We start from the raw sequence: 13572 nt of genomic DNA on the forward strand, positions 1-13572 counted from the left end.
CAACTCTTGTTTTGCCTCCTTCGCTCCAGATGAGATCATTTGGCCCGAAGGCGACGATGCGCTTCCTGCTGACGCCCAGGACTTGATCACCCACCTCCTGCGGCACTGCCCCTTGGAGCGCCTGGGCACAGGTACTGGCATGGGGAGGGGGGCGCAGCCGCGGGGCGGGGCGGGGCGGGACAGGGCGGCACAGCCCTTTCCCGGGCCACAAGGGCGCTGCTCCGCGCAGTGAACACTCCTCTCCGTCCCGTTCTCTCAGGCGGGGCCCACGAAGTGAAGCACCACCCCTTCTTCCGCAACCTGGACTGGACCGGGCTGCTGAGGCAGAAGGCGGAATTCATCCCTCAGCTGGAGGCGGAAGACGACACCAGCTACTTCGACAGTAAGGGCTGCTCAGGCGGCGGCGGAAGGTCTGGCGGGGCGGAGGGGGGCCGCAGCTCTGCCACTCCGCAGCAGCTTGAGCCGAGGTCAGGCCAGGTCCGGCCCGCATGAACGCAGCGTGGAGCTCTTGGTCCGTCCCTGAGAGCCTGGAAGGAGGAGCTCCGTATCTCACGGAAATGCTCCTCCAGAGTCCTGGCTGGTTCTGAATGAAACCCAGAATGGATTCGCAGCTCCACTGAAATGGGGACCACCAGACTCCACTGGTGAAAGTCCAGCTGGTGCCGTGTGGTTGTCGTTGTCGTCGTTATCGGTTGTTCTGTACCGCCCCGTATCTGAAGCTCTCTGGGCGGTTTACAAACGTTTAAAACATTAAAAATGATATGCAAAATGTGAAAGCCTAAAACCACGCCACAGACAGTGCACACAAAGACAACAAACATCTAAAAACAACTTTGAGCTGTCAGCCGAACCTAAAACAATACAGATCCAGGATCGATTAAGACTCCTTAATGCTTGGGGAACGAGAAAAGTCTTGAGCTGGCGCTGAAAAAATAGCGATGTGGTTGCCAGGCGGGCCTCGTGGGGGAGATCACTCTACAATTGGGGGGCCACCACTGAGAAGGCCCTCTCCCTTCGTTGGAGAAGGACCTTAGAGGTTGAGCCTAGGGTATGGGCGGGTTCGTCTTGGGAGAGGCGTTCTCTCAGGTATTGTGGTCCCAAGCTGCGTAAAGCTTTATGGGTTGGAACCCACACTTTGAATCGGGCTTGGAAACAGAGTCGGTCATATATGTTTGATCCTCCTTCTCGCCGTCCTCAATCTGGCCACCGCCGTTTGCACAAGCTGCAGCTCCTGAGCCGGCTTCAAGGGCAGCCCCACGTAGAGTTCGAGCCTCCTGGGTGGGACCTCCGCCCTTCCTTTCCCCCCAACACCGCCTCTCCCCCTTCCCCTGCAGCCCGCTCCGAGCGCTACCGCCACCTGGGCTCCGAGGACGAGGAGACCAATGATGAAGAGTCGTGCCTAGAGATTCGCCAGTTCTCCTCTTGTTCCCACCGCTTCAGCAAGGTTCGGAAGCGGGGCCTTCTTGGGGCGGCTGGGCAGGGGGGAAGGGCCGGTGTAACGCCGGAGCGGAAGGAAGGGGGTCTGTCGTCACGCGGCTTCCGTGCTGATGGGTAGAATTGCGCCGTTCCTGCAGTGCGGGTGGGGGAGTTTGGGCATCTTGTTTCTCGGTTCCTGTGCACCCGGGCTCTCCCTCAGCCCTCACACCATGCTCCGTCCACCCTTCCTCCAGGTTTATAGCAGCTCCGAATACCTGGCCAACCCCTCTGCCCTCAGCTCTGCAGCGTCGGACCCGGGCCGTGGCGACGACAAGGAAGACCGGCCGGAGCGCTGGGACCGCAGCTCCGGAGACGAGGAAAAGAGCCGGAACGCCGGCGGTGAGACCCGGTGAGCTGCCCCCGCCTTTATTCAGCCTCCTGTTTTTAAGCCTTTTTATTCTGCTCCTCGACAAAACAATGCAGCCCTTGCTGACATTCTGAAAAGACATGACACACGAGGAAAGAGGGATGAGGAGGGAAGAGAGGGGAGGGGGGAAAGCAAGTGGTCTTTTCCTTCTCCGTACCGCCCCCCAGAGTGGGTGCTGTTGGTGTAGACTTTGGAGGCCTTGGGGGCATGTTGGGCCAGGGGACGGGTTGGCTTCTGTGGCCCAAAGAGACGAGGGCTTGCTGACATCCTGGCATTGCTACATTAATGAACTCGAGTCCTGGGGCGGGAAGCCATTGTCCCCATTTGGGCCTAAACAGATAGAAGCAAACTTCTTGCCTTGAGCTCTCATTCCGCCGTTTCGCTAACCAAACGACACTTGCCTTCCCCACCACCACCCGCGCAGGCTCCGCGCCTGGACCTCCTGCGGATCCACGGTCCACGCCTTCCGTCAAGAGTGTGGCCGCAGCCTGGCCACCCTCAGCAGCACCTGCAGCCTGGAAGCCATGCCCAAGTTCGCCGTCTCCTCCGAAGACGAGAGCCCCTGCCGGGCACCGGCAAAGCGAGAGCGGCCAGTGTTTGTGGTCGGAGATTCTGAGTCAGCGGCGTCAGCAGCACCGGCAAGGGCAGCCGCCAAGGCCTCGGCACTGGCAGGTGTGTGTGGGGTGGTCTCCGAGGCAGAGGCAGCTCCCGCCGTCACGCCTCTTTTTTGAGGAGGGGGCTGCCAGTTTTGTTTGTAGGGGGAAACCTTCAAGGGTCCTAACAGTGTGATTCGATGTAAGGCAGCTCGGCAGGCTCAATGATGGCCTGGCTTTAGCAGCACGAGGGTATCCCACTGCTGCCACCAAATGTAGGGTCACCCAAAGACTATAAATGTGACAACACATAAACAGGTTCACATTCCCACCCTTTTCCGAACATTTATGTCAGCTGGTACCCTTCAGACATGTTTGATTGCAACTCCCAGCATCCCCCAGCCAGGCGAAGGCCCCAGTCTGGCCCTCAGTTTACCCGAAACACCAGACTCCCTTCCCCTTTCCCCGAAAACTTTGGGCTTGTTGCTTTCTCAGCTTTTGTGCAGTTTTTCCCCTGTTCCAAAGAGTTGAAGTGCTACTCCTACAGCTAGGGTGACCTTATGGAAAGGAGGACCGGTCTCCTGTATCTTTAACAGTTGTGTAGAAAAGGGAATTTCAGCAGGTGTCATTTCTATACATGCAGCACCAGGTGAAATTCCCTCTTCATAACATCACAACCGTTAAAGCTGCAGGAGCCCTGCCCTCTTTTATATCTGGTCACTCTCATATAGCTCCTGCAGCTTTAACAGTTGTGAGGAAGAGGGAATTTCACCGGGGGCTGCCTGCACACAAATGCCACCGGCTGAAATTCCCTTTTCTGTGCCACTATTAAAGAAACAGGAGCCCAGTCCTCCTTTCCACGTGGTCACCCTACCTAAGGTTGAGCTGGCAGGAGGTTGGGCCTTCTGGTTTTAGTCCCGCCCACTTTCCCCACCTCTGGAATGCAGCCACCGAAGGGCTTCTCCGAGATGGAGTTCAGCTGTTGGACTGAAAGCCTGGGGCTTTGCAAAGGAGAACAGGTCCCTGCCCCAATGACCTTACAGTCTAGCAAATGGTGCCTGGGGGATAATAAAGGAGAGGATGAACACCTTAGATGCTCTCCAGGCGTCTCTCTGGTCTCACGGATCTTTCCCTCCCTGGCTTTGATCTCCTCCTGGCAGCTGACCTGTCCAGCTTGACCCGCGTCCGTCTCCGGAGCAACAGCACGGGCACCAAGAACTCCACCCTGAGGGGCTCGGAGGTCGAGGGTGGCCGGCGGCCAGGCAGCCGCAAGGACACCCCCGGGAAGCCACAGCGCATGTCATCCACCGGCGGCAGGGTGCCCAAATCGGCGTCGGTCTCTGCCCTCTCGCTCATCATCAGCTCAGGTCAGTGGCAGGCTGGACAGGAGGGGTGAAGAATGGGGGTGGCAACGCCCGTCCCCCTAACGGTTTTTAAGGACGAGAAGGGCATGGGCGGATGATGTGGCCACGCCCACTGGTAGCACGCCACCCCCACCCCCCCGCCCGGAGGTTTACTGAGTGGCAGTCTGGCCCTGGGGCTGAACTCCGCCCCGCTTCACGGTCTTACAGGCCTTCCTCTTTCGATAGGGATCGATCCCTTCTCTGTGCAAAGCGGGTGCTCAGCTCTCACACGCCCCACACCGCTATTACAACCCCCCTGCTCTTTTTTTAACATTTATTTTCACTCCTCCAAGTTCCTCCACCGAGGGAGGTTCGGAGCACAGCATCAAGGGAGAGGAGCCTTCTCTGTGGTGGCCCCCAATTGCGGAACACTCTCCCCAGCGAGGCCCCGCCTGGCAGCAACATTGCCACGATTTGGGCACCAGATAAACCTTTTGCTCCACTCCCAGGCATTTGATGGCAAAAAAGCAGTCTCTGTAATGCATCAGTCGAATTGTCTATGGTCCTCACTGACGTTTTAGTTGTTCTATGGGGCGGGGGGTGTATTTTCATTTGATTGTTGTTGTTAGCTCTTGTTCTACATTAAATTTTTGTATATTTCCATTTTGTTGTTAAGTCACCTAGATCATCTTTTTTTTTTTTTTTAGAAATTAATCTAGGAAATAATAATGATGATGATGATAATTTCTGTCTGATTGGTTTTTGTGGATGTGGAACACGATGAAAATGACTGCATGGGTAAAGAGCAAGAAAGAATCAAAAGTTGGAGAATAGGTTTATTGAAAAATGGAGCGTGTTTATTACATTTTGGAATGAGACATTTCAGGACAGTATTTGTCCATGTTGGTTATTTTCATTATTCTGACGTATTATAACATCTCCATTTGTAGGATGAGTTGTTGTTTACTTTCGTATTTGCCTTCTTGTTGATTTCGTGCGTTCCTTATTGTTTCAGGTAATGTTATTTTTAGTGTTTCTCAGCGTTCCAAATGCAAAATGCTAACGGTGATCCCGGCCGTGGTGCTGTTTTCACAGATGACTTTGGTGGGGGGGCCCTGGTGAGCCCCATCTCGCCCCGATCCCTGTCCTCCAACCCGTCGTCTCGGGATTCCTCTCCCAGCCGGGACTCCCTCCTCGGGGGGCCCAGCCTGCGGCCCCCCGTGGTCATCCACAGCTCCGGAAAGAAATACGGCTTCACCCTGCGGGCCATCCGGGTTTACATGGGTGACAGTGATGTCTACACCGTGCACCACATGGTCTGGGTGAGTGGAGGCTGCGCAGAGGGGGGCTGGGATCCAGGGGAGAGAGGCGGGGGGGGGGGGTTGTGCTGGCTGGAGAAGGCGGGGAGTTGTAGCACCTTGTTTTCTGTCTAAACATGCATAGGATTGTAGGACTTTTTCCTGTCTAAACATGGATAAGATTGCAGGACTTTTCCTGTCTAAACATGCATAAGATTGCAGGATTTCTTTCTGTCTAAACATGCATAGGATTGTAGGACTTTTTCCTGTCTAAACATGGATAAGATTGCAGGACTTTTCCTGTCTAAACATGCATAAGATTATAGGATTTCTTTCTGTCTAAACATGCATAGGATGGTAGGACTTTTCCTGTCTAAACATGCATAAGATTGTAGGGCTTCTTTCTGTCTAACCATGCATAGGATTGTAGGACTTTTTTCTGTCTAAACATGGATAAGATTGCCGGACTTTTCCTGTCTAAACATGCATAGGATTGTAGGACTTTACTGTCTATACATGCATAGGATTGTAGGACTTTTCTATGTAAACATGCATAGGATTGTAGGATTTTTTTCCTGTCTAAACATGGCTAAGATTGTAGGACTTTTGTTGGATTTTAAAAACCGGTAAGAACCGGAGGCCTCTTTGTGCATTTCTATGGCAGAGTGTGGAGGACAGCAGCCCGGCTCAGGAGGCTGGACTCCGAGCGGGAGACCTCATCACGCACGTGAACGGCGAGTCGGTGCTGGGGCTGGTTCACATGGATGTGGTGGAGCTGCTGCTGAAGGTGGGTAGTCTAGCCAGCCTGGGAAAGTCGCACCAGGCGACCACCGCAGAAAACGAGGCCAAAAAAGGCATCATGCTCAAATATTTTTATTTATATTTACTTACATTTATTTATTAAGATTTTATTAGTTTTCCAAAACAAAATCAACAAAGAGAAAAGATAGAGAGAGAAGAATAAGAATAAAAGGAATTAAAACAGATAAAAAGAACTACGTTGAATTTAAATCGAATTATTGAGAGAGGGTAGCACTTTTAAGTTCTATTTGTGTTTTTCACTATTATTTTACAATCCAGGACATACGTGGTCGGCTTAGAAGTTTTCGTTATAATTATTTTGTATGTCAGGATTACGTTTGTTTATTATCACTTAAGTTTATAACCAATCTTTTTCTGCAAGGAAAACATGACATGTGAAGCTTGCAGTAGCAATAATAATAATGATGGTGGTTAAAACCTCGATTATTATTCATATTATTACATTCTTTAACTCGTCTTTCGGGGTGGTGCACCGCCCTCACCAGGCGGCTTGCAGGAATACGCAAAAACGTGGACGTATAATTACAATGAAACACACACACCGCAGCAGCTAATGGTTTTAAGCCTCAAATGCAGACTGGAATCCATGTGACTTCAGCTGTGTGTTTTTAAATTGCCAGCAGGGATGAGGCCTTGCGTATCTCCCTGGAGAGTGAGTCCCGACAGATGTGGGGCCACCACTGAGAAGGTCCTGTTCCTGACACCCATGCCTCTAAAATTAAAATTACACCATCACTACAACCCTAGTAAAACTCTTGCGTACACCCCCAAAGCTTGTACAATTGGTATGAAGGGTTGCACAAGTAATCTCCACCCACAAACACATCAGCCCCGCCTTCTGCTCAGCCCGATACTCTGGTGGCCACGGCAGATTTGTGGCCGGCAGGGAGGTCACCATTCCTGCGTCGCAGGGCCTGGGCTCCAGTGATGGCCCGCTGTTGTCTCTCTCTCTCTTGCAGAGCGGGAACAAGGTGGCGCTGAGGACCACCGCCCTGGAGAACACCACTATCAAGGTGGGCCCGGCCCGCAAGAACAGTTCCAAGACCCGCATGGCGCGCCGGAGCAAGAAGGGCCGCAAACGGGACAGCCAAGACCGGTGAGGTGGAGCCACGGCTCTTGGGGCCCAAAGGTGGGGGGCAGGCAGGGGTCGGAGCCAGGTGGAGTACCCTGTGGAAAGTCAGCTTCAGTTTTCCTCCCCCCTCCACGTGCTTCTTTCCTTGTGTGTTGTGTCTTTTTGAATTGTAACCCTGCAGGCAGGGACTGCCTAGTTTTACCGATTACATGCAAGCTGTGCTAGGAGCTGGAGGAGTGGAATTAAACAAAAAATAATACTGTAAACAAACAAGTGTGGTTTTGCCCGCTTCTCTTCCTAGGAGGAAATCCCTCTTCAAGAAGATCTCAAAGCAAACGTCCGTGCTCCACACCAGCCGCAGCTTCTCCTCCGGCCTCCATCACTCACTCTCCTCCAGCGAGAGCCTGCCCGGCTCCCCGACCCACAGCCTGTCTCCTGGGCCGACCCCCCCTTGCCGCAGCCCTGCCCCGGACTTCCCACCAGGTAGGAGTTTCTGGAACAGTGCGTCTCTCCTCCAGCCCTTCTGCCCACTCCAAGCCTCCTGATCAAAATGCTTGATCCCCTTAGCTCTGATAAGTTGTATACTTGTTGTTTTTTATATATAGCACCATGTACATTGATGGTGCTATATAAATAAATAATAATAATTATAATAATTAAAAAAGTAGAGCATAAGGCCAGGTCTACACCAAGCAGGATAGGGACACTTTGAAAACAGTCTACGGGGCCCCAACAGTTGTCAATACTGTTATAAAGCGGTAGTGTAGACCCTGCCTAAGTGAAATGATCGCTTTGCGTGTGAATTATTATTAAGGATTATTATATTTATATACCGCCCCATAGCTGAAGCTCTCTGGGTGGTTTACAAAGATTAAAAGGCGGAATGTTAAAAACCAATATACCAACTTTAAAACCATGAAAACCGCTAACGTGAAAGCCAGTTTTCAAACAGGGGCGGGTGTATATGTCCGGGGGACTCCTCCTCTTCCGCTTCGTTTTGCCTCTAACTCTGGCCCCGCTCCTGCCGCTTTCTCCCCCCTCCCTTCCCTCCGGCCCAGATTCGGTCTCGCCGCAGAGCACCTCCCCGTCCTCCAGCACGCCCACGTCTCCGGCAGGCCACATCCGGCCCAGCTCCCTGCACGGCCTGGCGCCCAAGCTCAGCAGCCAGCGCTACAAGGTCGGCCGGCGCAAGTCCACCAGCAGCATCCCGCCCTCGCCTCTGGCCTGCACCCCGTCCTCCGCCTCCTCCTCCGCCGCCGCCGCCGCCCCACAGCCCCCGTCGCCGCAGAGGCCCCCGTCTCCGCTGCCCTCGTTCACCAAGAGCGCCACCCAGGCCTTCCAGGGCAAAACGCTCTCCCCGCCCACCGTGGTGCGGCAGGCCTCGCGCCCCCGCAGCGCCGACGGCGCCCGCTCCCCGCTGCTCAAGCGCGTCCAGTCGGCCGAGAAGATCCCGGGTGTCCTGGCCGAGAAGAAGATGGCCGGCGGCCGCCAGCTGATGCTGGAGATGCCCGTCTCGGGAGACGAGGGCGAGAGCAGTGGGGGAGAGGCCGGTGCTGGCGCTCCCCGGCTGCGCGACTGGCCCACGGAGCGCCACGAGCGAGACCAGGAGGTGGTGGTCATGCGGCGGCTGAACCTGTCCGAGCGCCGGGACTCCTTCAAGAAGCAGGAGGCCGTCCAGGAGGTGAGCTTCGACGAGCCCGAGCCCGCGTCCGGCGGCGAGGACCCGGCCGAGAGCAAACCCATGGCCTGGCGGAAGAGCGCCCACGCGGCCCCGTGGGTGGAGGGCAGGCCCGGCCCCTCGCCCCTCGTGGCGGCCGTCCTCAAGCCCGCCCCGGTGCCCCACATCGCGGTGCAAGGAGACGAGGGGGCCGGGGCCGCCTGGGAGTGCCAGGGCTCCTACCCCGCCCGGCTGGAGGCCCGGGTCTACATCGAGCAGGACGATGGGACCACGGCCGTCGAGTACAAGAGCGTCTCCTCCCAGCGCCGGGGCAGCCGGGAGCAGAAGGAGAGCTCGCCCCCCCTCGGAGCCGGGCCCAGGACACGCCGCGGGGAGAAGGGGGACGCCGGGCCCCCCGACCCCCCCAGGGGGCCCGTGGGGGCAGATCTGGAAAAGCAGCACCCGGGGGCCGCGAAAGGCGTCCTGCGCCCGGAAGACCAGAAAGGGGACCTCGTCCGAGGACAGAGAAGAGCCCCCGAGGACGAGTAGCCGAGGGACACAAACCGGGGGGGGGGTCCCTTTTCCTCCTTGTGACCCACCCGCCTCCTTCCCCTTCTCACCCCATGGGGACTTGGGGGGCTGTGACTGAAGCCAAGCGAAGGGCTGGAGGTGAAGGAGAGGGCGGACGCTTTCCGCTAACTGGAAAAGGGCTCCTGTTTCTCTTGCACTTTGGGGCTGGGGGCATTTTTAAGTGCTCCTGACGGGGGGTGGGGGAAGCTTCCAAAGCTGCACTTCTGCCCACGCCATAAACGAAACCCCCCCCCAAGGCTCCAGATCTCTGCTCTGCCCTTTGCAGCCGCCCAGGGCAGGGTCTTTGCACTCCAGGCACCCCCTCCAAAAAACAACACCCCACCATGCTTTTTCAAGACAGAGACTAGCCTTCCCCAACCTGGGGTGCTCCAGATGTGTTGGAATTCAGCCCCCATCATCCTGGGTGTCATGGGAGTTGTCGTCTGGCACATCTGAAAGGTACCGTGTTGGAGAAAGCTGGCTAGCCACTACACGCTACTGGTAGCCCAATTCTCTCGCTGAAAGTTGGACCCTGCAGAGGCCCGGTTATCAAAGCGATGAGATCTGGGGCTGGGGCTGTTTGCCCTTCCTCAAAGGCTGGAATGCCTCTCCTAAGGCAGGGAGACCTTTAAACAAAAAGAGGCTGGTGCTCGGGGGATTGGGGCCCCGCCACCCACTGCCCCCGAAAATGTCGCTGAAATTGAATTTGGCCCTCGGGGAGATGGAGAATCACCAGCCCCGGAGTGGGCTGTTCTAGGCTAGATGGACCCGTGGCCCGTATGAGGACCCCTCCTCTATTCCCTTCTGCACCCTCTCCCCTAAAAGACTTTTCAAATTCATGTCTATTTCGGTGTGTAAAGAAGGATCATTTAAAAATACAAAATCCTATGGGCGTTAAGAAAACCTTATTGGTTATTTCAGAGTCCCTGAAGACAGGTGGGCGTTGGGGCTCAGAAACTGGATCACGGTGTGGTTTTTTTGGGGGTGTGTGTGTTATGCCACCGCCCACTTTGCGCCCCGCTCTCTGCCGAAGACGCGCTGAAGACTTCAACCGGATTCTCTGCTGCTTTTTGCCCTCTGCTTTGGGGCTCTGCCCAGAAATCTCCCCTGAGAGAGTCCTCGGCTGCCTTAAGGGTGCACTTTTTCCGTAGCGCTCAGGGATGCACTATGGTCCAACTTGGAAGGGGAGAAAGAAAGATTGCTGGGGGGGGGGGCAGCTGTTGCTGCTTAGTTCTGCCCCAAATACCGCTTCGGGGCCTGGGGCCTTGCAGCACATGTTGCATTTCGGCCCACCCAGATCATTATATGGGGGAAGGAAGGGCCCGGGCACCCCCTCCAGGCACCCCCTCCAAAAAACAACACCCCACCATGCTTTTTCAAGACAGAGACTAGCCTTCCCCAACCTGGGGTGCTCCAGATGTGTTGGAATTCAGCCCCCATCATCCTGGGTGTCATGGGAGTTGTCGTCTGGCACATCTGAAAGGTACCGTGTTGGAGAAAGCTGGCTAGCCACTACACGCTACTGGTAGCCCAATTCTCTCGCTGAAAGTTGGACCCTGCAGAGGCCCGGTTATCAAAGCGATGAGATCTGGGGCTGGGGCTGTTTGCCCTTCCTCAAAGGCTGGAATGCCTCTCCTAAGGCAGGGAGACCTTTAAACAAAAAGAGGCTGGTGCTCGGGGGATTGGGGCCCCGCCACCCACTGCCCCCGAAAATGTCGCTGAAATTGAATTTGGCCCTCGGGGAGATGGAGAATCACCAGCCCCGGAGTGGGCTGTTCTAGGCTAGATGGACCCGTGGCCCGTATGAGGACCCCTCCTCTATTCCCTTCTGCACCCTCTCCCCTAAAAGACTTTTCAAATTCATGTCTATTTCGGTGTGTAAAGAAGGATCATTTAAAAATACAAAATCCTATGGGCGTTAAGAAAACCTTATTGGTTATTTCAGAGTCCCTGAAGACAGGTGGGCGTTGGGGCTCAGAAACTGGATCACGGTGTGGTTTTTTTTGGGGGGGGGTGTGTTATGCCACCGCCCACTTTGCGCCCCGCTCTCTGCCGAAGACGCGCTGAAGACTTCAACCGGATTCTCTGCTGCTTTTTGCCCTCTGCTTTGGGGCTCTGCCCAGAAATCTCCCCTGAGAGAGTCCTCGGCTGCCTTAAGGGTGCACTTTTTCCGTAGCGCTCAGGGATGCACTATGGTCCAACTTGGAAGGGGAGAAAGAAAGATTGCTGGGGGGGGGGGGGCAGCTGTTGCTGCTTAGTTCTGCCCCAAATACCGCTTCGGGGCCTGGGGCCTTGCAGCACATGTTGCATTTCGGCCCACCCAGATCATTATATGGGGGAAGGAAGGGCCCGTAGAGTTTGCACCTCTTTTAAAACATGCTCCAATTTGGGCTGCCACTCAGCACTTTCTAGGCGGGGGGCGGGGAGAATGCTTGTTTTTCGAAGCAAGGCGAAATCCAGGGTAAAGACAGATCGTTGTAAATGTGACAGGCTCTGGGAGACTTTTACTTTTTATTTACCTTCAGAGGATAAGGAGAGAAGACACACACAGCCCCAAATCCTGTCTCCTGAGCCACTTTCGCAAGAATCTTGCCCTCCTGGGCGCTCCAGTGAACGTTTGCTCCCACCCCTGAACAGCGTCTCAAATGCGTCTGAGCAAACCGGGGCGCTGGACGTCCCTCGAGTCACATGCCCTTTCCGCCAATTGCCAGTTGTGTGGGTGGGTGCCTGGCTTTTGTGCATTTCCCCGCTGTTTTGAAAGGTCTGAGCTACTGGCAATAGAAGCTTTCAGCTGAAATGTGCCGGTGTGTTTGGCCACGCCCACCACTGGAGCGTGGTCCCCGAGATCCTCTGGAGAGGATTCCGGCCCTCGGGTTGAAAAGGTTCTGCACCCCTGCTGTAAACACCAGCCGGGTTTCCCCAGGCCTGCCGATTGCAAACTGGAGTCAAGTCAGATCTACCTCCTGGCCCCCCTCCCTCCAGACGGCGTGAAGGGCACGCTCCCTGCTCTGCCCCACCTGCCAGCTTCTCAGGAGCAGGGGTCTCGTCGCGTCTGGTTGCCCAGGGGTGCCCGCGCCACCCTGCGAATCGAACACCTGGCCAGATGAATTATTCGGGACATGTGGGGAGAAGGCCTCCTTGGGAGGCTGCCGGCTCAGCCTCTGTCCTTGTACAGTTCACCATCTCCCTGCAGATGTGAAGAGTTCCAGGACCCTCAATTGAACCCCCACTTGATAACTCCTGGATTAATTGCTTGCTGGGGGAGGGGGGTCCCCCCCAATTAACCTTTTCCAATCATCTTCTCCCTGCTTGTTTGTGGGGCCTCTGCACCCCGTTTCATGGGCAGGATTGGCTTGCTGCTCCCTTCTCCCCCACCCGGGATTCACCACTTGGGTCATTGAGGTCAGGGGCCGAGAGGCAGTTTTAGGGCTGGTCTGGGGTCCTCTTCCTTCTGCGCTCACGCGGCTCTAAAAAAGAAATGGGGGGGAGATGGGGGCCGGATTTTACTGGAGTTCTGTTTGGATTTTAAAAATAAAAAACCTCTTCCTTGGTTGTGCTGTACAAAACCATCTTCAGGCTCCCCCCTGCGGAAGCCTGTCTGGACAGGAAAAATAAAATATATGTGCAACACTTTGGGTGACTTTCCTGGCTTGTGACAAATGCTGCAGTTGTTATGCCAAGCAGGCTTTGGTGTGTGTGGGGGGGGGGGGGGAGAGAGAAACCCCATATGCTGCTTTGGGGGGTGGGGGGAGAGAATTGGCCAGCGTGCTGGGGATGCTGGGGGTTCCAGTCCAACAGATCTGGAGGGCGTCTGGTTAGGGAAGACGTCCCACAGGTACCCTATGGCTGATTGGGTGGGTGGGTGCGGGAAGCTTCCCTATTGGGGTGGGGTGAAAGGCAGAAGTTCAACAGGTGAACTTTCCCCCGTCATTTTGGGGTTTTATTTATTTATTATTTCTTTATTTAAAGCATTTTTAAATGAGTGACATTTTCAAAGCCAGGTTGTTTCCTCCAGTTCGTTATTTGCATCTGCTTAAGTCTATCCTCACCAGCACGGAATCTAGTCGGAGCTGTCCAGTTTCCCAAACTTCATGCTTGGGGGGGGGGGGGAGCACTTTGCACATGCTACAGAACTAGTTTTCACCGCCGTTACTGCATCCAAAGCAGCTTAGCAAAAGCCGCTTAACGGTCCAATCCTCTCCATGGCTACCCAGAAGAAAATCCTCCTGAGCTCATGGGGCTTACTCTCAGGAAAGAGCTAAAGGGACTGCGCTCTAAAACACTCATCCCCAACTCGGTGGATTATGGGACCTGGAGTCCAACTCAGCCCCAGCCTGGAGAAGTCTGATTTAAAGCATTTTTTAAAAAAAGTGG

The 13572-nt window shown here is 55.1% G+C and overlaps 1 protein-coding gene across 6 annotated transcripts in view; it reads left to right on the plus strand.

Annotated features, from left to right (window-relative positions):
* Nucleotides 1-12828, plus strand: part of MAST3 (microtubule associated serine/threonine kinase 3) — a 49085-nt gene extending 36257 nt beyond the window's left edge. For 4 of the 6 annotated variants that reach the window (XM_063147382.1, XM_063147380.1, XM_063147381.1 and 1 more), the window contains 11 exons: nt 30-131; nt 260-382; nt 1335-1444; nt 1671-1825; nt 2268-2515; nt 3597-3803; nt 4875-5101; nt 5742-5864; nt 6859-6995; nt 7273-7454; nt 8030-10201. In XM_063147382.1, coding sequence (XP_063003452.1) covers nt 30-131; nt 260-382; nt 1335-1444; nt 1671-1825; nt 2268-2515; nt 3597-3803; nt 4875-5101; nt 5742-5864; nt 6859-6995; nt 7273-7454; nt 8030-9177 — 2762 coding nt within the window. In that variant the 3' untranslated portion in view covers nt 9178-10201. Of the gene's footprint in view, nt 1-29; nt 132-259; nt 383-1334; nt 1445-1670; nt 1826-2267; nt 2516-3596; nt 3804-4874; nt 5102-5741; nt 5865-6858; nt 6996-7272; nt 7455-8029; nt 10518-11723 lie in introns of those variants that run through there. The other 2 variants (XM_063147384.1, XM_063147385.1) reach the window with 2 other exon arrangements.
* Nucleotides 12829-13572: the final 744 nt, after the last annotated feature.

The sequence above is a fragment of the Elgaria multicarinata genome, chromosome 23 (assembly GCF_023053635.1).
Source record: "Elgaria multicarinata webbii isolate HBS135686 ecotype San Diego chromosome 23, rElgMul1.1.pri, whole genome shotgun sequence".
Taxonomy (NCBI): Eukaryota; Metazoa; Chordata; class Lepidosauria; order Squamata; family Anguidae; genus Elgaria; species Elgaria multicarinata.